Here is a 24,764-nt window from a genome sequence, read left to right as displayed (position 1 = left end):
CATCATAGGTTCTCCAAAACAATAAAAAAGGAAGGATGAGGTGAGGGATATTCAGCTGCGACATTGGGACTTCATTCATTAATGTAACTTAATCTTACACATTGCACCTTTGATTTAAATTAGCTAAAGACACATAATTGGATAACATAGGAAAACTGCATTTATTGCAGTTCAGGCGATATGTACCTATATTATCTTTTGTAAGATGTTGCTCTTTTGTGCTACATTTTTGATGTATTGTGCAAACCTACTCTACAGCTCTGACAGAAAACAAACACAGCCACTGTAGCAATTAGCTTATTCATCAAATGCAAATAGCTTGTGAGATGCATGCCACTGCAGCGTCTGCAACATGGGCTCAAAGTGTCTCAATCACATATTCATTGTGTGACAAGCGTGGTCTCCAGCATGGCAGGCCGTAACTTCCTCTGAATGCTGCCACATCAGCGCGGCCTATTACTGCTGTATCAGTGTCCGAGTGGAGCAGTGAGACCATTCGTCATGATCCTGCTTCTTCTTTTTTTTTTTTTTAAACTACCGAGTTACTAGTTAATATTTACGAGATACAGTTTTCACAGAGGCTTTGACGACAATTTATGTCTTTAGCTGGCTGTGTGTCATAATACGCAGAAAGCTGCAGTTCATGCTCATGCTCATGCTGAGAGGTTCGACAAAGCAGACGTGAGGCTTTACTACTGGAGAATCAGGCAATTAGAGTGGTTATACAATCTTCTGGTGTTGCAGCTCCTCGAGCAAAATGAGGCCAGTGTGTGCTGAAATCCAACAAGTCCGTTCGTACAAGTGTTTTGGCAGCCGCATAGGCAATATGCTTAGTTGGCAAATTCACATTGATAACCTGCGCTCGAAATCATAACTCAGCAGAGAGCGTATTCTCTAAGAAGGCTTAGGCTGTGTAGTGTCGCCAAGAGATTCATGCTTCTGTTCCATCAGGCAACATCAAATACAGATCTGTGATGGCGACCTCTACTTCCAACTACAAACCGGTTTCCCATGGGGTCCTGAAAATTCTTAATTTGTAAATTTCAAGTCGCCCTACATAGAGATGGGTCATTAAAAGTGTTTGGATTTCATGCAACAAAGGAGTTAAGTTGATCATCATCATCATCTAACCGCTTTATCCTCCACCAGAGGGTCGCGGGGGGTGCTGTGCCAATCTCAGCTACATCGGGCGATAGGCGGGGTACACCCTGGACAGTTCGCCAGTCCATCGCAGGGCCACACACAACTAGAGACAAACAACCATTCACTCTCACACTCACTCCTATGGTCAATTTAGAGCACATGTGTCAAACTGGTGGCCCTCCAATCGATTACATGCGGCCCCCCGGCCCACTCACCACTGTGCGAGGTGATGGAATAGAGACAGAATATAACTATGACTAAATGTATTTGCCGGCAATATTTTTATAATAGTGATAAGACATTCGGTTGTAATCATAACTTTATTAAATTTATTACACTCAACATGAAATTACATATATTTAAGCTGTCTTAATCTCAATTATCCTTGTCATTATTTGCTAAATTTCGAATTTAATTCTCGGTTTTTGTGCATCATGTGAATCATTTTATATCAAAACAAGCACTTTTACTTTGCAATTCTGTCTAATATCATAATGAATATCTTACATTGCCCACCTGCTACTTAATAGTTGTTTTTTCCACTTTTTTTTGCCCTCAATGTCGGCCCCTGCTTGACCAGACTAGATGCTCATTGGCCCCCAGGTCATTTGAGTTTAACACCCCTGATTTAGAGTGTCCAATTTACCTAATCCCCACATTGCATGTTTTTGGACTGTGGGAGGAAGCCGGAGTACCCGGAGAGAACCCACGCACACACGGGGAGAACATGCAAACTCCATGCAGAAAGGCCCTTGTTCCAACTGGGGCTCGAACCCGGGTCTTCTCGCTGCAAGGCGAGAGTGCTAACCACTACACCACCGTGTGGCCCGAGTTAAGTTGATATTTAAGTAAATTTCTCCTTTGCTTGTTAATACCCCTCCTACTGTTTCATGCCCCGCATCGATTGATGTACGTAGACTAGGCCTATGTAGAACAAAAATCAAGTCGTAATTACTAGCGGTGTTGTGTTGTTTTAAGAAGTGCCTCTGTACACAATTGGATAGACCTACAACCAATCAGACCAATGCTCCAGATGGGAGTGATGGCGATCTGGTTGTGGCGTCTACTGACTTGCCCAGGGAGCTTCATGGAGCTAACCCTAACCCAAAATGGAAGGAACAGCTCCTCTTCAGTTGCCACCATGTTTGATATACAGTATACAGAACCTGCTAGACGTCACTTCTCTGTCAACATCATGTTAAACCCGCCTCTACCACACCAGAGGTTTGTGATTGGTTCCTTTCGTTGGAGATTCAGAGGTATCTGCGGAGCAAAACCAAATCACTGGCAGACTCGGCTGAATTCACCCAACAGTGCCACCAACTTGTGTATGAACAGTCTGTACTCAAGGGACCACAGAGGATACTGTCAAAGTACAAACCTGTATCCTGAATATGGACTATAATCATCTGGCAGACAATTTAGAGTTAAGCTGCACAACAATATATCAAACATTTCAACATCTCATCAACATCTGCAATACACATTCTTTTAACATAAAGATAGTTTCTCCCAGTATGGCAGCCTTGCAAAGTTTGCTTATAAATTGGCAGATAAATGAGCAAAGGACTGGTCAGGCTTTTGCAATAAAAGATTTGCAGTTGTAATTAAATTCCGTTTTCATATATTTAAAATTTAATTTGTGTTGAGATTGTTTTTTCCAGGCCGTAAGCGGTGTTCTTGTTTAGAGTAACATAAACATTGGAAAATATGTTCTTCTCTTTTTTTTCTTTTTAATAAAACTATCTCGTTTTGAATGGATTTTTTAAACTGTCTGCAAAAGCCACCCACTGTCTGGGTTTTTGTTAGCAGCAACCCAAGGCACACTTTCAAATTCCATTTGTAGAAATGCTGGGACACTTTGAAAGCTTTAAAACCTCAGTTGTGCCCTTCTCATTCAATATCCTAAACAAACAGTGAATCAGTTTCCATGTGCATATTGGTTTTACTGTAATCCTCATTGCAATACCCTGTCTAAATACTCATAGCAAACGGGATAGTTTTTGAGATTTTGTACATTCTTCAGCAGGAAGTAGTTCCAACCTTCCACTGTAGTTCTGGGAGAAACCAACAAAGTGTGTGTCCCAGCTAGTAGTTGCTGTTGAAAAAACGCAGCAGTAAAACCCATGTGTATGCAGTGAATTCTGTTTGCCGCTGTGTTTGGATCAGAAACAACACAGTTCTTTTCTTTTTTTTTTATCTTAATCAACAAAAACCCAATCTTGATGGGCAAACACTGTTCAAGACTGGATCGGTGGATACTTTCCACCAGTCCACCAAAATGTCTTATTTAATTAAAGAATGAACTTTTATTGCCTTTTCCAGTGATGCACAAATTGTACCTGTTTTTCTACAAGTATGGACCGAGTCACATATGCACATTAATTGCAGCCTCTGCGCAACATGAAGGACAGTAATTCACTCTCAGAGGCTGTTGTGTGACCTCTTTCCTCTGCAGCTCTCCTCACTCTGCATCAGGCTTCCTGTTCTCTCCGTGTCCCTGAATCCTTTTTTCTCTCCTGTCTGACAGGCTGTCTGGGCTTATTCCATTTGCCTGACTTCTTATTTCTCATCCTGCTCTTTGAAGACACAACTAGGGGTTTATTTCTGTGCTTGTTGTACAGACGCAGTCTTTGTAAAAAAGTCCTACTTTTTGGTGCACTGAAGTTTAGTTCTGTTCCCAGGAGAAACTGCTTAAAATATACAGTATACGCTTTGCCCCCTTTGCTGGGTTTTGCAGTCGATTAATCTCTTATGTATCGCAAGACTAAAATGCATTAATGGAAACTAACACTACAAACAAATCTGGGAGAAATACTATCATAGAAGAAGCATGATGTAAGAATTGCCCCAAATATCAAATGGTGTGAGTTTCCTAACTTATATAATTGCTGTGTTTAAAAACATAATTCTCTGTTCGCTTCAAGTGAACCAAATGCTGGAAGCGGACTACAACGCAGGGCATTGTGGGTAAACACAGCCAGAAAATACACACGAGTAGAACGATTACCACATGGTTTAAATCACCTTTTGGCATTGAAGATACATATTGTTGCTGTTTCACATGGGGTGTATTTGCCTAATTATTGCTGTCAGCAAGATTTGAGCTGCTCAACAGTCTGTTTTTGTCTGATTCTCCTCTTCACGATGCACCAAACATTTTCAATAGGAGACCGATCTGGACTGGCAAACACTCCCTCTCTCTCTCTCTCTCTCTCTCTCCATCCATGCAGCCACACTGTTACTGTAACTCATGCAGAATAAGGCAGTTGTAGAGTTCCTTGTAAAAGACGTCGTCTTGATATGTGTCGATAAAATTTCAATACAAGCCATAAGATCACCCCTATCCCCCCCCACACTACCATCATGTTTTTGCACATTTTGTTTATTGCAGTCTGGATATTTTTCTTTTTCATCTTTGGCAAGTAGAGTTGCATCCATTCTTCCCAAAGACAAGCTAAAACCTGGACTTGTTTGACCACAGAACATGTTCCCACTGACATTCAGTTTGTCTCAGACAAGTTTGGGCCCAAATAATTCAGCAAAGTTTTATTTCTTTTCATTTTGGGTTGCATTTCTTGATGCAGCAGCAGACGGTGTGAAGTGACAATGATTATCCGAGACACTCCTGAGCTCATGTGGCATTGTCCATCATGGCAGCATGACGGTTTCTCATACTGTTTGTCCTGGGGGTTCGATGTTCCCACATATTCAACAGCAGTTACTGCCCTTGGTCATTATACACTGAGATTTCCCTTGACTCCCTGAATCTTTCCACAATATTATGAGCTGCAGGACCTAAAAGTTTTTGAACTAACTGTGAATTATCTGAGGAAGTTTGTCACAAAATGGTGAGCCGTGACCCATCCTTGCCTGCATAGACCTTTGGTGGATGCTACTTTTATCCCATGTTTTAACCTGCTCACCTGTGACCAGTTAATCTAATTGTGGAACCTTTCAGAACAGTGTTACTTGTGTATTGTTCTCATTCTTGCAAACTGTCCCACCAGGTTTTATATCTACTCAAAAGTATAGATTCAAGTGATTGAACAAATTACTAATATCTGAACAAATTACAGATATTAGCTTCTATTGCATTTTGAGAACATGTCCCAACTTTTCTGAGAATGGGGTTTGTATTATGTAGGCTATTTACATATGCATCCTCAAAAAAATTATAATTTATTTGGTACAATATTATTGTAGATTTCTATTCCTATTCATTCACTCACATAGTAAGTAGATTCTACAAACTGAGTAAATACTGTGCATATGCACATGTTTTTTTTAGAGTTTTCAGTTAAAAAAAATACCATGGGCTTGACATTTACAGTTGAAAAAAAATGTGCCTCTGTGTAATGGAGATATTGATTCATCATCAAACAAGGTTGGGTGTAATGTTATTACAGTGCTGTGAAGAGACAGGTGCATGGGGAACGAGAGGTTGGAGATACAAATCTGACTGTGATGTAAAACCAAGGTTATCATTTTTTGCATCAGGACCATGTTGTTTTCTTATTATCTCTAAGTAGTAGTGCTCTCATCTAAACTCCTCCACAGGAGGTGAAGGCACTCATTTAGTGTGATGCGCATCTTGAAGTGGTGATAGTTTGCAAAATGTTGGGTTGTTTTGGAAGCCAGTGGCATTTTGTTCATCTAGGTAAGAGGACTTGTTCTATTTTCTCCAGGTAGACATTGATTTGTTGGCAGAGTTTTTAATAATTGGCATTGGGCGATTGTCATTCTATGAAAATGTGATTGCGAGATTACGTATTTATGTTGACTGTTGAAAATGAATACTGCTAAATGCATGAAAACGTACATGTTCTTCAGTGGAGACACACAATGCTTGAGTGTTGCTCAGTAAATTTTATCTTTCCCAATTTTGTGTATCATCAGTTATCAATAGTGCAGTACCCGTTCAATGTGTGTATTTTTGTGTGAGATGGTAAAAGTGGCTCATCTTTTGTATATCTGTCACATTCCTACCAATATACAGTATCTTGCATTTCATATCCAAACCATTTCGAAACTGGCACTGCACACACTGGTGTCCGTAATAAGCCAGGTTTTAAAGCCTGTCAAGTGACCTGTTAGACAGTCATGTGATTAATGGGCACATTAGATTAGATTAGATTAAACTATTGTATTCTATCACATGGATGAAAAAAAGAAAACATGCCAAACATGTCATCCAAAAAAAATGATGATCATACTCTACATCAAACATCAGCTTATTTCTTTAGATTGGCATCACCCATTAAGATACCCATATTGGACTATTTGTAATCTTTTGTTTCTCCTTTATTTATTATATTAAGTCACATCAAAATTAAGAAAAAGCACTGTCATGTATTATTCCTTTAGACTGAAGTCTGCTTCACCTGATCCATTGTGATTGTCTCGTCTGTGTACACAGAGCAAAGTTAATTGGACGTTCCAAGAGCTAGCCCGTCAGTCAGACTAAATTGCCATTTTGCTTCACCTCTTTAGTCAGTCTAATTATAGTGGTCTCCTTAATTGGCATTATATGCCTGTGGGGTCGGCGTTTTACTCCTACAGGTCAGAAGAGAAGACCTGTGCCAGTCGATGTCATTATCAGTCAGTGAAAAAATCAGTTTGTGGTAGCACTGGCTTGAATCACTAACAGTTATTTATGCTAATTATATAATGATGTTGATTCAAAAAGGCACTTTTTCTGTCAGAGGAGCAGCTGCGTGGTTCTGGTTAGAAGAAATCTAATTCACATCTCAGAAATACAGGGTCAGAATACAGCAAAATGTTGACTTTTTCCACTCACGAAATTGGATTTCTCCTGAAAGAGATAGGTTATATTTAAATAGATGTAACATATCTTTAAATAAATGTGTTCTATATCAGGATACTAAGGCCAAAAATGCAGCATTAGCTTCTCTGGGCTCTCACAGAGCTCTGGTGTTCAAAACTAATTCATATAAACACACACAGGTGAGGCCATTTCTGAATCACACTCATCCTAACACCAACAATATTGCGTTAGGCAAGACCAAGCACCTTGATACATTCATGAGAGGACAGTGAAATGGAGTGCTGGATTGGATTAAGTTATTGAGCAGTCCAGGTCATATGCAGCATGGCAATGTCAAGCCAAGGTCAATGTTTGTTTTACACCCCCGTTGGATTTAATAAATCATAAAACGAAGGTGAGAGCGACAGCGGTGTGGCTGTGGGGAAACAGTTGATATGCTGGAGCAGGGCTGTGGCACTTAAAGTCCGGCTGCAGGAGAGCCGACGAGATTGGAGGACGGGGAGAAGAGACACGGCACAGCAACTGGCTGATGAGGTTACGCATGTGTGTGTCAATAAATGACTCGCCCCAGGGTGCATTTGGGAACTGGGCAATAAAAAAATCAGTCGATAGTGTCCTCAGGTGTCTCCTAAAACTAGATTAAGAACCCCAATTAAGCATTTTAGAGTTTAAACTGCTTAAATAGATACTGAAATTGGTGTAAGGATATGAAGATGGCTAATTTTTCTAGCTCATCATCAAAATTAAACTAAGCGCCTGCGCAACCAATGAGATTTAATTTCAGCATGATTAACATCCCTGCTTGCATGTGTTGGCATTGCCATTTTGTCTATGATGTACTTGTTCACTCACATTAGCCCTTTAGTGGGTTTATTGGCAGCAATTTGCAGTATAATTGCTTTAAGATATATATTTTAGGTTAGATTAAGTATTTTCAATGTATAGCCAAGGCTTTAATGAAGTCCACCATCTTGGGTTGCCATGTTTCTACAGCAGCCCAAATTGACAATCTAACCAAAGTATGAATTTTGTATTTTAATTTTTTTTATAAAAATGGAAGCTAACTATGTGAACCAGGAAGATTTGCTTCACAAACATGAACCCACTATTTGCACCAATATCTGCTATCCCCAATGGAAGCCCCCAATGCTAATTGGTAATTTGCCAGCCGATTGGGTCTTGAGTCAAAGAAAAAGAAGAAAAAAAACCTGTAATAATTGATTAGCATTCCTGAACTGATTTAATTTATTTGTTTTTATTTAGAAAGCCTGTAAACACTTCTCCTTCAATTCACATCCATTCTTTTGTTCGAAACCTCGAGAGGTGTCACATCCTCCCTTTTCACACATCACTCAGCTCCTCACACATACTGTACACGTCTTTGTCGGGTGCCCCGTCACCACCTACTCTCCCTCTCACGCACAACAGCACTGAACACTACACTTCATTTTGTCTTTCAGAGGCTGCGTCCTGTTTTCGTCGTTTAAAAATGCATGAATCCAGCCCCTGATATGCTTGTCATCTCCATTTCCCTGACGTAATAGAGTCCCAAAAAACAGAGAGGATTAAAAATTCATTTGAAAACTTCCTGGCTGCATTTTTAGCAGAGACGGACAAAATCACCGACCCTTGGAAACAACGATGCAGTCGCCAACATTCACCTCCTGATTGGTTCTCAGCCCAAACTTGACTGTCGTCTGCAAATGAAAAGCTTCCTTATCACTCTCTGTTTCACTCCATTGTCAGTTTCACCACTGTTGTTTCTCTTCAGTAACACTCTCAGGAACTAAGCAAACAACTGCAGAGGAGGGAATCAATTTTGTTTAGTCTGGATGTATCCTAGAAGCTGCAGCAAACAAAAAGAAGAAACAACCCTCAGGTCATTTATTAATTGATTCTATGCACAGAGCGTCACTTACAACCACAACTAAAATATATGATAGCGCCTTATCTTTTGATCAGTTGTTGCTAAGGAGAAACACCAGAGCTCTGCCGCAGCATCTGCTTCTATAGTTCTTCACAAAAGGCTCTTGGTAACTTCTGCAGACACTGATTGTAGAGCATCTCAAACAATTTTCCACTGATCCCCCTCACATGTTTCCCTTGGAATAATTTAATAATAGATTTCATTCTTAATGAACAATTTATCAACTGGGTCGATTTCAGATTACATACTGCTTGCATGTGTGTGTGTGTGTGTTAATGGCTCTGTAATAGGCTGGTGACCTCTACATGGTATATCCCGCCTCATGCCCAATGTCAGCTGGGATTTGCTCCAGCTCCCTCCATGCACAAGGATTAATGGTAAAGAATAAATCAATTGACTTTCTATCTATTATATTCAAGCATTTTATAAGAAAAAAGAATGAAAAATAGTGACTCTATACACATTTTAATGGATGCATCTGGAAACTTTTCACAAACCGCTGCTGACAATATGCCACAGACTCCCATTTGAGAAGCACTGCTGTCATTAACAGCCACCCGTGTAGGTACAGTAACTCCTACAAAAGCTGAACTGCAAATCCCGTTCATGTTTCATAAGGCACACACTTTCTACCATTTGTTTGTGACACACTTTCTCACCAATAGTGACATAGTTCGCAAGTTTAAGTGGCAAATCTCTCACTGGAGGGAGGCGGGGTTGGTGTCAAACCACAGTTTGACACATAATGTCACCATCAGCTCCCTTTGAAGACGTGTTGCAGACTGTTGCAGCCGTGTTTGTATGGAGAAACTTTAATGAAGACTTGTTGTGTTATTATGAGGATATGTATCTGGTGTGGTTTATGGAGAGGATTATGACATATGAGACAGGGAAATGTTATTTTCTTAACCAGGTTTTTTGTTTTTTTCTTTTTAATTAACCAAAGTTGTCTCTCTTCACTTTTCCACATTTATAACTAAAAAGTGGTTATTATACCCTGTAATCTTACCAAACACACCATATGTGTGTGTGTGATTGTGCATTAAAAAACATTATGTTAATGTACTTTTGTGAGATCTCATGAAGGTTTTATTGCTCTCAGATTAATTAAGATCAATGCACTTTTGGGTCAAGAAATTTGTTAACAAACGCAACAACGGAGCGTGTTCATCCGTGTGAGAGGTTTATAGAGTTTTATTTACAGATTTACCTAAAATACAATGATAATAAATCAATGCTTGGCTGCACCATTTGCAGTTTTTGTTTTGTTTTTACTCATGTCCCTTCTGATTTTTAATGCAGTTTAGTTGTGTAGGAGCGTATTTATGAGGAGATACTGTATGTGCGTCCTCGTGGGACGGTAAAAGCTCATAGATAAAGTGTGTTGGGATTGATTTGAAATTCCGCAGTGAAGTAGGAGAGTGAGTGCTGTAGATTAATTCAAGCTTTTGTGCAATTACGAATGAAATGAGAGCTAAAGCGTTCTTTAGTCCCTTAAGGAATCACATTACATAAACACACTTGTATATCCTGTCATGAAATGACAAATTAGAAGCACTGAGTGCTAATATATCGCAAATACAATCTGCATATATTACTAGATTTGCTTTATAATATAATTGTGGTGAAAATGGATGGGGTTACTTACTGTATGGGATTTGAAGATGCAGCGTCTTCCATGACAGGTTTATTAAGCTACCACAAATGAAAGAACTAAAGGCAGATTCTTTACAATCTCACCCTTTAACTCACCTGATTATGAAGCAGAAATCAAATACAGCAAAAAGCTGTATTTGAGTCCAGCTTCGGTCACGGAGGAAGTACTGAACAAATCATTTTAATGAACTGATGCTAATGATTGATTCACTGCTTAGAGAAATTGAAGAAACCAATCACAGGGATCAGTTTATCCAGAATTGTGAGATTTATATCAAGGCCCCCCTGTTGTGAAACAGCATATTGTGGCTGTTTAACTGTGGTGGATTAGTTTGTTCATAACAAGATCATATCGGCAATAAGCCGACATTGACATTGTTACAACAACAACACTCTGTCATGTCGGGTGTGGTTCACGTCAAACGGGTGTTGTGTGTGAGTCTTTCCTAATCAAATGGGATTGGGATATATTTATTGCATCGCCGTGATTTATAATAATAATTAACATATTGTGCCGTTAAAGCTGGGCGATAAACATGTAGCGTTGCGTGCACGATTACATTAATCAATTTAAAGTTGTCAGTTGTTGTCAGAGTCAAAGTTGTTTCTGCAGACAAAGTCATTTTGGAAATGAATTACCATCACAAACTAATGCTGCACATGTTTTGTACATGAACTGACAAATGTCTTAACCAGACAGGGTAGATGGCGCCACCCACTGCAAGTGTTGGGGTTTTTTTTAATACGCGGTCACCAAGTGTTTGCTCATTGAAGCAACTGATGGGTTTCTCTATATTCATGGTTCTCAAAGTGTGGTACCGGTTTTCTTCCTCTGGTGGTACTTGGAGGAAAATCTGAAATACTCTTCTACTGTATACACCAGGGTATGTGAGCGGAGTTTGTAGAAAATGAAGCAAAAATCAAAATAATAAATTAAATAATAATTAGAGTCACCTTATCTCTCACTCTCGGGAAGCACACTTTTTCTAGCTAAATGCATTGGTGAAGTATTCCTTTAATCTAATCCCACTATACCAGTATATGTGAGGAAGAGGAGGATGATGAGAGAGTAAATGATCTTTCACAGTATTTTAACATTGGTGATAATGGTGTTACTTCAAGATCTCAATATTACTTGGTACTTGCTATAAAAGGTTTGAGAAACACTGCTCTATATTGTACCATGAGAAGTACCTCACCATAATACTTAATGGCTCAAGTGGTAGGTCTGAGGTTTGATCCCCAATTATTTTGCGCACATAATCAAAATGTGCATGCAGTATAGTCAGAGGGAAAGTCATAGTAAATGATGAGTCATGATCATCTCAGAGATCGCAGCCCTGTCTTGTATCCACTGTTCTGTGAGCGAGGATTATCAGAGCTGTTCTCTTGTTCCCTGCTGCTACAGACGGCGTTGAATTACCAACCACGGCAACATGTGAATGCTGTACATAACATGTTGATATTAAACATGACAAAGGTTGTGCCAGAAATAACCACTTCTTTTTTTCGACTCCTATTTCTTCCTGACAGAATAATGCTACCCACGTTCTTTGTCCTGACTGTCTCGCTGAACTCCTCACTGCTCTGCTCAGTTGTTATTGCACAATTACATTATTATACCAAATGCTTAGAAAATGTGAAGACCTCTTTATTTTGCAGTATAATTATATCAATTTAAAGCTTGCTCTGGAGCTCCACTTCACATCAATCTGCCTGTTTTATCCACAGCTCAATCAGGAGATTGAATAGTAAATCAACAGTCTCTGGGGCTGGATGTTTCGAGCAGGTTCCACAGTTGGTTGTTTACCAATCACTGACATCAAAGAACATATTTGCTGTCTGAAAACTACATAACTCTTCAGGTTCAGTTATTAAAATGATAGTTCAAGTCTGTTTTAATGTACTGTAGTTACACAAGGTACTGACACTTGCGGCAGCCCATGGTTCAGCAGAAGGGAATTGAGCTTGTACCCAGCGGGTTGCCTGGTAGAATTCCCACTCGGTCAATCCCAATAAAAACTGAAAGAGCACCCTCTCTCTGAACTGCGGGATGATCAGGCATGGCTTCATGCCACTTTTTGTGTCCAATACAACACTAATATCACAACCTCAGGCATCTACCAATGAGATAAGAGAAGATGTACTTAATTGTCCCAATGGAAATCTGTCTTACACACATACCACTATCAGTCTGATGCAGCCTTTAAAAGAAAACTTAGCTGTTAATGAGACATTTATGCTGATGCACGTATGACCCAGATATTTCAGCCAACCATTTAAAAAACATACTGCTATAACTATGTGGGAGACATTTACTCACATCCTGGTCACATGACATTGGTGGACATCTCTCTTTGCACCATGTTGCCTGTTCTTAGGGAAGTATTTAAGTAAAAATTGTACTGATTATATCTCTGTCTTTGTTTGTTTTTTTTTCTTTTTCTGATATCCATTCCGGTGATTTTGACTAGTATTGAAATTTGAATTTGAATTGACTTGGTCCATAAAATGTCAGTGTTTCCCATAAGCAAAGTAGTTGCCGGTTAATTCAGTAGCTGGTTAATAATCGATGAATCGTTGCAGCCCTACTAGCTTTAAAGTGTTAAAAATGTTGGAATGCTGGATTTTTTACAAACGTATCATCATCTGTCTCTGAATCCTCTGCAGGATGGTCGTGTGTCCTTCATCGGCCACCAGCTGGGCGGTGTGTCCTACTCGCCCAACAGCCGGGATCAGCAGGTCAAGTTTGCCCGTGCAGTTCAGATCACCTACTACCTCCGCAATCATGGACCCGTGGTGCAGGATGCCATCGCCGAGCGCTGGGAGAACGAGTTCTGCGCCCTGGTCAGCCGGCTGTCCACGGCAGAGGCTCCTAATGCGCCTGACCAACTCCACATCCAGTCACTCACTTCCTTCAGCCTGTGGCGGGATTTCCACCAGACAGGCGTGCTGGCCAAGGGGGAAGTGCTGGTCAGTCTGGTGCTGGTGCTCTTGGCCGCCACCATCTCCAGCTCCATGCGGGACTGTCTGAGAGGGAAGCCGTTCCTTGGCCTCCTCGGGGTACTGACTATCTGCATCGCCAACGTGACGGCCGCAGGGATCTTCTTTATATCGGACGGGAAGTTTAACTCTACGCTGCTGGGGATCCCGTTCTTTGCCATGGGTGAGTGGGAGTGGGGCTCATGAGTGATTGTGTGTGTGTCTGTGTGTGTGTGTGTGTGGGGTAGTTAAGGGCTTATCTGGGTTCAACACTCACAGAGGGTTGATTGGGGAAAAGGATTAGCAGAATTGTGTTGGGCTTCTCCTCACAGGGAATCCCAGCAGTTCATTGTTGTTCTTGGCATGTGTGTGTTTTTCCGTGTGTGTGTGTGTGTGTGTGTGTGTGTGTCTGCAGTTGCACTTGTGCAGCACATTCTTTTGTCTGGCTGTTTTTCGAGTTTGTGCATACAGTATGTGTGTATGGTAGTTCTTAGGTGATGTAATCTTCTCAGACAATGAGAGGCAACACTATCATACATCAGAGTCCCAGAGAAGCAGACTGATGGAATTCATCATGATGGCAACATGTCTGCATATTCTCTGGTCATATTTCCCCCCCCCCCACATTTAATTGAATTAACTTTTAATCAGCAGCAAATGGACTTGTAGAATTCTAGGTTATTAAAGAGCATGCATATACACATCGAGACATTTTCTCCAGACACAAACGCAGCCCTGGTTTAGCTCCAGTCCTCTGTATGCTATTCTTTTTGTTCTTGCCTACTTTTTTGTAAATTTAAATGAAATTGCCAAACTATGGCTTCAGTGTGCCACTGCGGCATATTTTTAGCCACACCTTAAAGATCTACGTTAAATGGTCTAGGGCCGCAACTAGCGATTATTTTCATAATCGAGTATATGTTTGGTCCATAAAATCTTGAAAAATATTGATGGCTGTTTTACCAAACCTAGAAATGATGATGTTCTCGAATGTCTTGTTTTTGTCTAAATCAAAATTAGTCATTTTTAATCATTTTTTTGTCATATGGAGCAAAGAAACCAGAAAATATCTGCATTTGAGAACCTGAAAATCAGAAAACTTGTTTTAATTATTATTCAAATCAAAACAGTTTTTCCATTCACCCATTCACTCACACATTCACACAGCACGTCTCTGTGCACCTCACTTTCTATTACACATCCTCTTTAGCCATCCACTCACTGCCTGTGCTGTGCAGGAGCTACATGGGGTTAAGTTTTTACCCACGATACAGCAGCATGTAGACAAATGAGCCACTAGTTCCTAACATACTACATATAATGTGAGAAATCTGTGAATGTCTTTGTTTGCTTTAGTTAACCTTTTAAACACATAATGAAGCAGTGAAATGTACAAAAACTTCAGCCGATTCAAACACAAACTCTCATGAACTCATGTACTTCATTCCTATGAGACATCAATGTTCTCAACCTTGTTGTTAAGGAAATTAAAAGAGGAGCATGATACCGAAAGCTAGGTTGGGTTGGGCTGTAATTATTTTTGAAACCCTTCAGGGCTATAGACTTCAAAGTAATAAGATATGACACAAAGTCCCCTTAACATAAAAGACACAAGTCATTAAGTCTTCCTTTTTTTTTTAACACGATTTTTATTTAAAAGGGAAAGTGAAAACCTAGCTTTTATCCTCAATGGATCTTCAACTTCCCATAATTATTAAAAAGTAAAACAGGCATAACCTCACTGTCCTCAAATGTGCTGCCAAGGCACCGATGACATTTCATTTTTCAGTACCGGAAATAACTTTGCCATTTAGTATTTAATGTTAATTAAAGGAAATCTGAATGTTGAAACACTCTATGTATGATTTTGATGTAAATGAATGTTTTTTATTATTATTTTATGTTCAGAAATAACATTAATTGACCAACAAATACAGTGAGGATAGGGATTAGATGACCAATAAAAAGCACCAAAATGTAATGAAATTTAATGTCTTCTCGAGAAACAACACTTATTGTCAATGGGACAGTGTGTGTGTGCATGTTGTTGTGTTGTTTGCATTACAGCTGAAACAAATAATCAACTAATTTACTATAATCACCACTTCTATTTTGACAATCAGTTAATTAAAGCAAATTATGTGATCACAGCTAAAATAATCACATTGTCAGTTACTATAAATCACATAATAAAGCATAGAACATAAATACTGCACATCATCACTACTGATGTGTATGGCACTGATACGTAACAATATTCCTTTCTTGTTCAGTTCATTCATGAACTCGATGTTGAGAAAGTGACTCCACATGTTCTACTTTGGTCCTTCCTCTGCAGTTTCAGTTATACGGAACATATAGAGTTTGGGTCACTGTATGTCACATTCCCTGCCTGTGCATTCATAAGGTCACTGCATCCCTGGGGATTTGGTACCACACTGCTGCAGACCCGAGGACACAAATGAAGTTTAAGTAATGCTCAGAAGCAGGTGGCTGGATTAACACATGACTTAGAGGAGAGGCCGAAAAGCAATGTCAAAGAGAAAACGTGAGATATAAAAAAGTGGGGTATAGAAAAAGAGGCAGGGGACAGACAGACAGAGAGAGAGAGACAGAGAGAGAGAGAGAGAGAGAGACGAGGTAGAGGAGGGAGGAAGACAGGAAGCAGGAGGTGGAGAAGAGCCAAGGAGATGGAGAGGACTTGAATAAGTCTGTGATTTCATGTGACAGGACCTCAGAGGCAGCAGATGTCCACCCTCCTCTTGGGAGGTTCTGACTGAGACACACCCCTATCACTATATCAATGACAAATCAGGGCAGACGCAGAGAAGGGAAGCGGATACTGATGCCCAATCTGTCAGTGAAGCGCCCCCTGTTGTGAAGTCATCAGGAAAGGTTCCTTTGATTATTGAGTTTCAAATGTATTGTATGCAAATCATGCTCAGAAAATAGTTTTAACTCGTATCTCTCATACCTCGTGTTTAAATCGACTGCTTACGTTTGTAAACTTAACCCAGCATGAAGGCTGTTTCTTAAATGTGTATTTTCTGACAAAACAAAACAGTTTTCAAATGTCAGCTCTTAAACTTCACTTTTCCAAATTGACCTTAATGCTTTGTTTGACACTGTTGTATTAAACAACCAAAATATTGGTGTTTCTGCCATTATAGGAAAAACAAGACCCCATCAAGGCCAAAAAATATGTGTTTTTTTGTTGTTGTTTTTTAAATAAAACTGTGTAAAATCATGCCAAATATCTAATAATGAAGAACTCAGTCATGTTAGGATGCATCTTTGCAGCACTGTGTGGATTAGATCTACGCAGTGCTCACCTTCCTCCTCCACCTGTCCCTCCCTCTCACATCACCACCAGGAGGAATTCCACCTGTCAATAGGCCGTCACCACATACACCGTACATGTTCTGAAACACCCTCACAGAACCCATGACTTTCAGTGCAGTCTTTGGCTTTTCTCTTTCACTCTGTCAAATCAAATCAAGTCACTTTATCTGTGCCCATTTTCCAATTTCAAGACATTGGTATCCTTTGAAGAACATCTCACAGACAGCCCATACATCCATCCATCCATCCCATTTTCTACCACTTTATCCTCCACATGAGGGTCGCGGGGGGTCTGTGTCAATCTCAGCTGACATAGGGTGATAGGCGTACTAAAAGGAGTGAGATGAGTGTTCCAGACTTCATGAACCCTTAGAACACAGAGCATATCAGCTGCTTTTTTCCATTACTATGTTTAAACATACAGTATATACAGAGGGTATAAGAATGTGCAATAAAAATATAGACTTTTTACCAACTCTCTAAACACACCTGAGCAAAACGTACTAAAATGTTTCAAATCAGGTTGAATTTGTGAAACTTGGAAACACGTCACAGTTCAACGTTCACTATGTCTCGTTTTCATGAACAAAAAGAAAAGAAACATTTTTTGACTTCTGAACAATTATTGATACTTTTTATCACTACAAAAAATGTGATATAAAATGAACCATAACTTTGACTCAACAACATAAGAAAACGACAAAAACATTTTGAAAGACTGAATATGTGACCTTTAAACACACGCGCCCCCAGGAAGTCCATATAAGGAGTTTTGTTTTATTCCCACAGCAAATTACCATGGGTGCACCTGCGGCACAGATCCATGTCGGATGAGCACTATGTAGCGCATTCAGTTAGCATCAAAAGTCAAAAGATGTTTAGTTTGTCCATTGTGGGCTACTGTAAAAACAAGGTGGTCCAAATGGCGGCCCCCTTAGAGCCAACACAGCTCAAATATAAAAGGAGTAAAGAAAACTAACATTTTATACATGAGGTGATTGTACACAAAATCAGGCTGAATTGTTTTTGGCCTACATTTTACACAGTGGACCATAATTAAAAATAAATATCAGAAAGCAATGGAGCATTACTAGAATGAATAAATATGGCAAGGATTGAAACTATTAAAAACAAAATAAATTGATGAAAAAATTGATACATGTATTTAACTGCACAACGGCAGTGCAGATCATCTTTTAAACATTTAGTTCCTTTGTATTGGGGGGGTAGGAAGTTGTTGTTTTGAAGAAAAAAACCTTTCTTTTTTACATTTGTTATTTTACATTAATGAGTTAGCCCGCGGCTGCTGGCTATCTCGTAGCCACATGCGAACAAACATCTTTGCTGAAGCTGTGATGCTCGGACTCCTCTGCACATTTACATGATTCGTTCATGTGACTGTGAAATACACCATAGACCTAATTATCTTTTGTCTGAATATAGTCCTCGTCTGTGGAGGCTACAGTAACACTTGGGGATCATCGTGTGCTATTTAGAATCCTCATTGTTGTGTCACCATTCTGCCGCTTTTCTTTGTAGAAAGGAAATTGCCAGTGCATCATTGTTTATTTTTAATAATACCGCAAAATGCTTAAGAACACCACTTTAATGTTGCCTTTATTGCAAATGTTAAAACCATCCATGTGTTGTCATGCACTGGCTCTAACTGTGTTATTGTAGGACTGATACTTTTTATCTGAATGTAAAGCATCTGAAAAGTGGCCGTTGGAAGTATTTTTGGGTTCTACACTGGAGATTAAAAAGTAGGGAATAAATCGAGTTATTTGTGTGAAGCAGCAGAAAAAAACACGGGTAGTGATCCACCTCGTGTGACTAATAGTAAGTGTAATAATACATAGTGACATCGTGTTTGTGTGTGTGTGCGGAGGGCGGGATATATCCGAACATCTTCAAAGGAATGGCAAACTTTATTTTTGGGAAAAAATGACTGCCCTAATTTATGTATCCCGCTTGTACTCTCGCAGCACTCTCGTAGTGAGTGAGTCATGGACAAATGGCAGAGAATGTGGAACCTTTCACAAGCTTCTATGAGAGGACTGAAAGAAGGGAATGGGGGTCGTAGAGTTGTTTTGTTTTAAGTGAAATTCGCTATTGCAAGCTTTTCAACAGCCATAGACCCCTGCTTTAAAGTGGATAGGACTTTGTTTACAGTTTCCTTTTTAATCTGCTGCAAATGACCCTCATTTTATTTCCCGTCAACCTGATCAGGATCAAGTGCAGCTCTCTTTTTATTTAAGCTACACTTGATCCTACATAGACATTTATGAGCTGCGGTTACTTTCGCCCTGTATCTCTCCACCAAAGCAGTGGCTTGCTACCTGCAGACAGAGGAGTGTCTCTCATGTAGGGCCAAAACAATTACTTGATTAATTGGTTACCAAATGAATGATCAACTATTTTGATAATTAAATAATTTGCTTGTTCAATGTGAATTTTTGTGCAATCGTAAGGATTAATACTTCAAATGTTCTATGAGATGACAGCATTCATTTTGAACAGGCAATGACAGCTTGAATGTGACAGTGATGTGTCCTAAGACTTAAGGGAAATATTGGTCTGGTCTTGGAGTTATTGCAAGGTCCTTGACCTCCTCCATTATAACAAAATTGGGCACTAAACAATGAGAGAGTGTATTTATAAAAAAAAAAAAAAACATTATTAATATAATAAATATTTTAAATAGTGCTGTCAAACGATTAAAATATAAGTTATATAGTAATAATATATAGTTAACTCGCAATTAACATTTTCATCTATTCTAAATATCCCTTGATTTCTTTTTGTCCCGTTATTTTTTCTCAATTTAATGCTCTTATCAACATAGAAAAGTGGATCGGCTTGCTTTGTGCAAATGTTTTTTTTTTTATTGAGACAATATCTCTGTCATCCTGCATATTTTTGAGTTATTCCTCTTATTGTAAGAGCAGCTCAATGATAAGAGAGGCTGTGTATCAGCCTGCAGTGCTGTGAATAAAGTGCCGTTCTTCGACGCAGAGTCCCATGGTTTAATATGTTGTTGCCGTAATGATCCAATCCGAGCTAAAGGAGCTAGCGGTCTTCGGAGGACTCCTTACTGCGGTTTCAGGGTCTGCCAGCTTGTTGATAAATGATCCAGGCTGCGTCTGATACGGAAAGCCCACTTGGAGACGGAGAAGCTCACAGCGCTCGCTATCCACTCAAAACGTAACGTTAGCCTACAACTCTCTCGCAAGCCCAAACGAGTGTGTGCAGTGTGCATGTTGTTTTGTTGTTTCCGGTCTAGCTAGATCCGGTGTGGTGTTGTAGTTTTTCTAACGTTACTCGTTGTTACAACGGCATGTGAAAAAAAAAAAAAATGCAAAATTTGCTAGGCCAAAAAGAACATTGATCTTGCAATAAAAAAAATCACACTGTTAAAATGGGTTTGCGTTAACGATGTTTATAGCGTGTTTGACTCACAGCATTAATTTTAAATAAATATACCTATTGTGCTTGCAACAGCACCTTTTTTCCTTAAAGTGCTCTAGAAATAGGTCACATAGAGGTATAGGTCAGGGAAAAATTGTTGCATTGTTACTGAAGTAAAAAAGGGCGTAGAACAACCAAAACCTCCATCCACCCCTAAAAGTGTCCGTCAATCAGGCCTGTGTGGTAAAATGTTCAGGTGAAGCCATTCAGTTTGATGGGATGAAAATGAAATGCTGACATAATGTGTGATGAGTCTCTGTATCGTGCAGCTTGGAAGCTTTTCTTTCTACCTAATGGGTATTATATTTGATTTCTGCCAATAAACCAGTGTGTAACATTTAACACACTAGACCTTTAAAGCTCCTGTCAGCAGTTCAATATTTTGGCTAACTTTAAATTTCCTGTCTGCTGCTGCCATTAGTCTCCTCCGTACATCGCAGAAGGAATGCACTTGATGGGGACAGGAGACGTTCATTCATTGCCTAACCACGAGCTGAGAGGACTGTCTCTCTGTGTATAAAGACTAATGGAATACTAGTGAAGATTCTCCTCGATTTAGCCCCTGTTCAGACCTGGTATTAACATCCATCCTCCATGCAATCCATGAGTGATTTGATTACACGTGCCACATTTAACATTTATCGCCCTTAATTTCTTTGTGTCATGCTGTGTTACAACCTCCATAGGTGGAGAAGGCGCTAACCATTATATGGGGTGAAGAAGGCAGGTTACAGCTGATACCATCACTGACCTCAGCCTCAGCCTTATTCTCAACTCATCATGTTCACCCACTCCAAAAGTTTATTCCATTGAAGTTTGAACATTTTTTTTAAACAGAGCATCAGCATAAACACTGATGGCTTCCCCGGATTATTTTTAGCTAATAATCTACAACAAAAAAGAAAACTAAAATAAGAGGCTAAAGGGAAAATCCCATTTGTGGTTTTTGCCAGAACATGGCCTCCTCACCTTTTATTCAAATACACAAAATGAGGATTTTAATGCGTCTAACTGTACAGATGTGTCTGTCGTCAGTGTGTTTGTGTCCGTGGAAGAAACTAATAGATGGGAATTGAAGCTCTGCTCACAACATGAATTTTGACCGTTATGGCAAACAATGTTGATATCATGCAGGTGGCTATAAATGAATGCAGCAGTTGAATAATGGTGTAAGACGACAGCGGAGCTGTAGCTTGTCCTGACTGGGGACAGACGTTCGTTAGTGCCGCTCAGGAATGTGGACGAATGTGTCATCGAACCACCTCCTAATGTGTTTTTTGTCATTGGGTCTGAGGACACATTCAAGAAGGACGGGGAGTGTTTTAGACGTGTACTTAATGTCATCTGCACGTGATTGGATGACTCAGGATGACTCAGGATGGAAGTTAATACCAGAACCAGACTTGGAGACTGATGGAGCAAACACTAGATCACTGATAGCTGTCAGCTGTATATTCAACATGCATTTTAACTAACTTATTTCACTGACAACAGCTTCAAATAAAAAGATGTGTCATGATTTCCCTTTATCTCTCAGATTGCAGTAGGCTAGAACTAATCCATTATTCTCTCTGAACATTCCAACCAATGTCATCTCTGGCCTTTGAATCGTGTAGAGGAGGAAACCTGGCACTGGGCAGGTGCCACCGCATGTCGGTGGACCTTTTGTTTAATATGGAGCAGCTTCTCCTCCTGCACGTCTCCCTCGTGAAGATGACATCTGCCGTGTCATCTTCGAGCTGGCCAATTACTGCCGAGCTGAGCTTGTCACTTTGTTCTCTCCCTGGATTTATGATGGCTGTTAGAAGTGTGAAAACAGGCGGGCGGCGAACGAGCGGGAAAGAAAGCAGAGGAGGACTCATGAAACATGCATGCTGTGACTTTACAGAAGAAGTGGCGCCTCTGCCGGTCGTTGTCAGGCTCAAATCAACTCAGGTATACTGACCTTCCCAAAGGCTCTTCTGTTTACGTAGCTTCTGGGACATGATGGTGCTCTGGGATTCCAAGCTGTAATTTTCATATCGGAATCAGAATGAGAGAATACAGTAAATATCTTTGGATGGTTACCTCACGCTGAGTGTGCAAAACCCAGTTAATGGGGAGCAATGTGAATTGGACACCTTGATCAGAGGTACCCCAGCCTTTGACCTGTCAGTATTCGAACAGGCAAACCTCTAGTTACAAGCCAAGGTTCCTTTCCTTTCATCATGCAGATATGTAGGTGTTTTACTTTTAAGTAGAAAGTCCCACGACAAATGGCTTCCCCCAATGTCATGACTTTGTAATTACAGCAATATTCAGGTCATGTGATGTGGACCCAAGTGGTACCACCACCGACGATGGTAGTGAGGCACGGATGGGTTTTTTCATTTAGCCCGTGGGGCTCACATCGTCACGGGATGTATGAATCGGGGTAAAGTGGGTCATCTCGGAACCAGAATGTTGATACTTGGCAGAATGTAAAGTGCATTTGGGCAAACCCCAAATTCATTAAAAATATGGTTTAAATAGTGTAGTATATAGTGAGTAATGTGGTGCAAAGTACAACCAATCACAAACCCCTAGAGACCATTATTTTACAGCCATCGCTCCTAGAAAACTACAACAAGCGCGTTTGTTGACACATTTTTTGTTGCTCTACATACAGTAAGTCATCCGGATCATAGGTCTGATTGGTTGTAGGTCCATCCATGGTGCATGCAGAGCCATTTTGATATGTCCGTTGGTCACGCCTCTTGAAAGTGGGAGGTGACTACAATTTCAAATTGAACATGCAAAATCTGTTGTTCATGTACAACTGCAGTGTTTTCAAGTAAACCTTTTTGTTTTTCTTCATTTTTTGTTAAAACTGTATTTTAACACGCAGTAAATTGTAAATAACGACCAGATGTTGGAAGTTATTCTGGAAGGAATGGACAAAAGCACTTAGTTACAGGACATTCTCTGGTCCGTTAATGGTTAAATTAAGCAACAAAAAGTCGGACATTTTGAGGATTGTATATATATTGTGTATATATATATATATATATTTATATATATATATGTGTATGTATGTATGTATATATGTATATATATATACATATACATATGTATGTATGTATATGTATATATATATATATACATATATATACATATACATATGAATATATACATATACATATGAATATATGCTAAGCACATCTGCAAGCATGAAAAGCTCATACTCATGATGTGGCAGCTGAGAGAGCAAGCAGTGATGATTTCAAACTAAGTAGGAGATTCTGGCACTATTCAACAGCTTTACATTTAAACAGTGATACATGCTGGATATTGGTCATTCATCTTCTCAGTTCCTGGGAATGGTTTGGTTTGAGGGCGTCCATCAAATATTTAGCAAGTATCATGTGCTTAGTGATAATATATGGCACTCCTCCGCTATTTTATGAAAGGAGAGAACATGTTTCTGTAAAGACACTTTTTCCCCATTGTGTCGATCCATTTGAAAAATGATTAGTGCATTTATCCAAATAACGGACACAAATGTAATGCTGTATTTCCAGTATAGATTTGGTTGGGGAGCATAAGGAGGGGTCATTATATCCCTGCTTTCAGTATTGTAACATCATTATCGACAGTGATATTTTTGCAGACTGATTTCATTTTTTATAACAAAATAGAGCCGGAGATGGTGAAAAGTCCGCTGGGAATTCCTGCCTGTTTCAATAAGCAGCGCAGGAAGATTGATGATCGATCCGGAGATTATTGCAGTGAGTGTCTCTGGGCTGACGATGGTATGACAGCTTCACGGTCGTTTTTGAGGACTGCAGAGAGGAATAATAAGCCAGGACTATATGCATTCATTAACATAGCTCCATGACTATATGGTACCAAACTGTAAAATACACTTTGTCTGATGTGTCCAAATTAGAAATTGAATGTTGCTGTGGGCAACAAGAGAAAGACAGATTTTTATACTTGAGCTAGAAATATTCCTGGCCCTTATCCCAGGATCATGTAATGATTTATTTAGCTTTTCCATGAACGAGTGTGTTTGTGCGCATGTGTTTGAGACGGAGTGCATTTATACTGTACGTGTCACGTGTGGCTCCTGTGTATTGATCTTCACATTGCTCAGTTCAGTTCTGTGATGGATTCTAAAACAGAGCAGGTTTGAACCATGCGCTTTACAAAGTGAGAGGTACAAAACATAATACAATATAACATGACAGAAGTTAAAACAAAATCTTATTAGATATGTGTGCGGATCAATTCTCATCGTGAAGTGAAGGCCAGGGGAAGAGGTTGGCTCTTTAAAGGGGATTTAAAATGTTTCGATAGTCAGGGCAGATTTTAGCCTAAAAAATGGCAAACTGAGATCAAACTTGAATTTGGAGGTAGGTGCTGGGCTAAATTGGTGAGAAACACGTCACACATGTAGTGTTAATGACTTGAGTACTGACGTGCATGCAGCGCTGAGCT

General features: G+C 39.7%; 1 protein-coding gene across 1 annotated transcript in view; it reads left to right on the top strand.

The window, feature by feature from the left end:
• Window positions 1-24,764, top strand: part of ptchd4 (patched domain containing 4) — a 47,090-nt gene that overhangs the window by 4,200 nt on the left and 18,126 nt on the right. Inside the window, exon 2 of the mRNA XM_044049923.1 lies at window positions 13,185-13,680. Within this exon, the coding sequence (XP_043905858.1) occupies window positions 13,185-13,680 (496 nt within the window). The remainder of the gene's footprint in view (window positions 1-13,184; window positions 13,681-24,764) is intronic.

The sequence above is a fragment of the Solea senegalensis genome, linkage group LG17 (genome assembly GCF_019176455.1).
Source record: "Solea senegalensis isolate Sse05_10M linkage group LG17, IFAPA_SoseM_1, whole genome shotgun sequence".
NCBI classification, from domain to species: Eukaryota; Metazoa; Chordata; class Actinopteri; order Pleuronectiformes; family Soleidae; genus Solea; species Solea senegalensis.
This window is presented reverse-complemented; position numbering and strand designations above follow the sequence as displayed.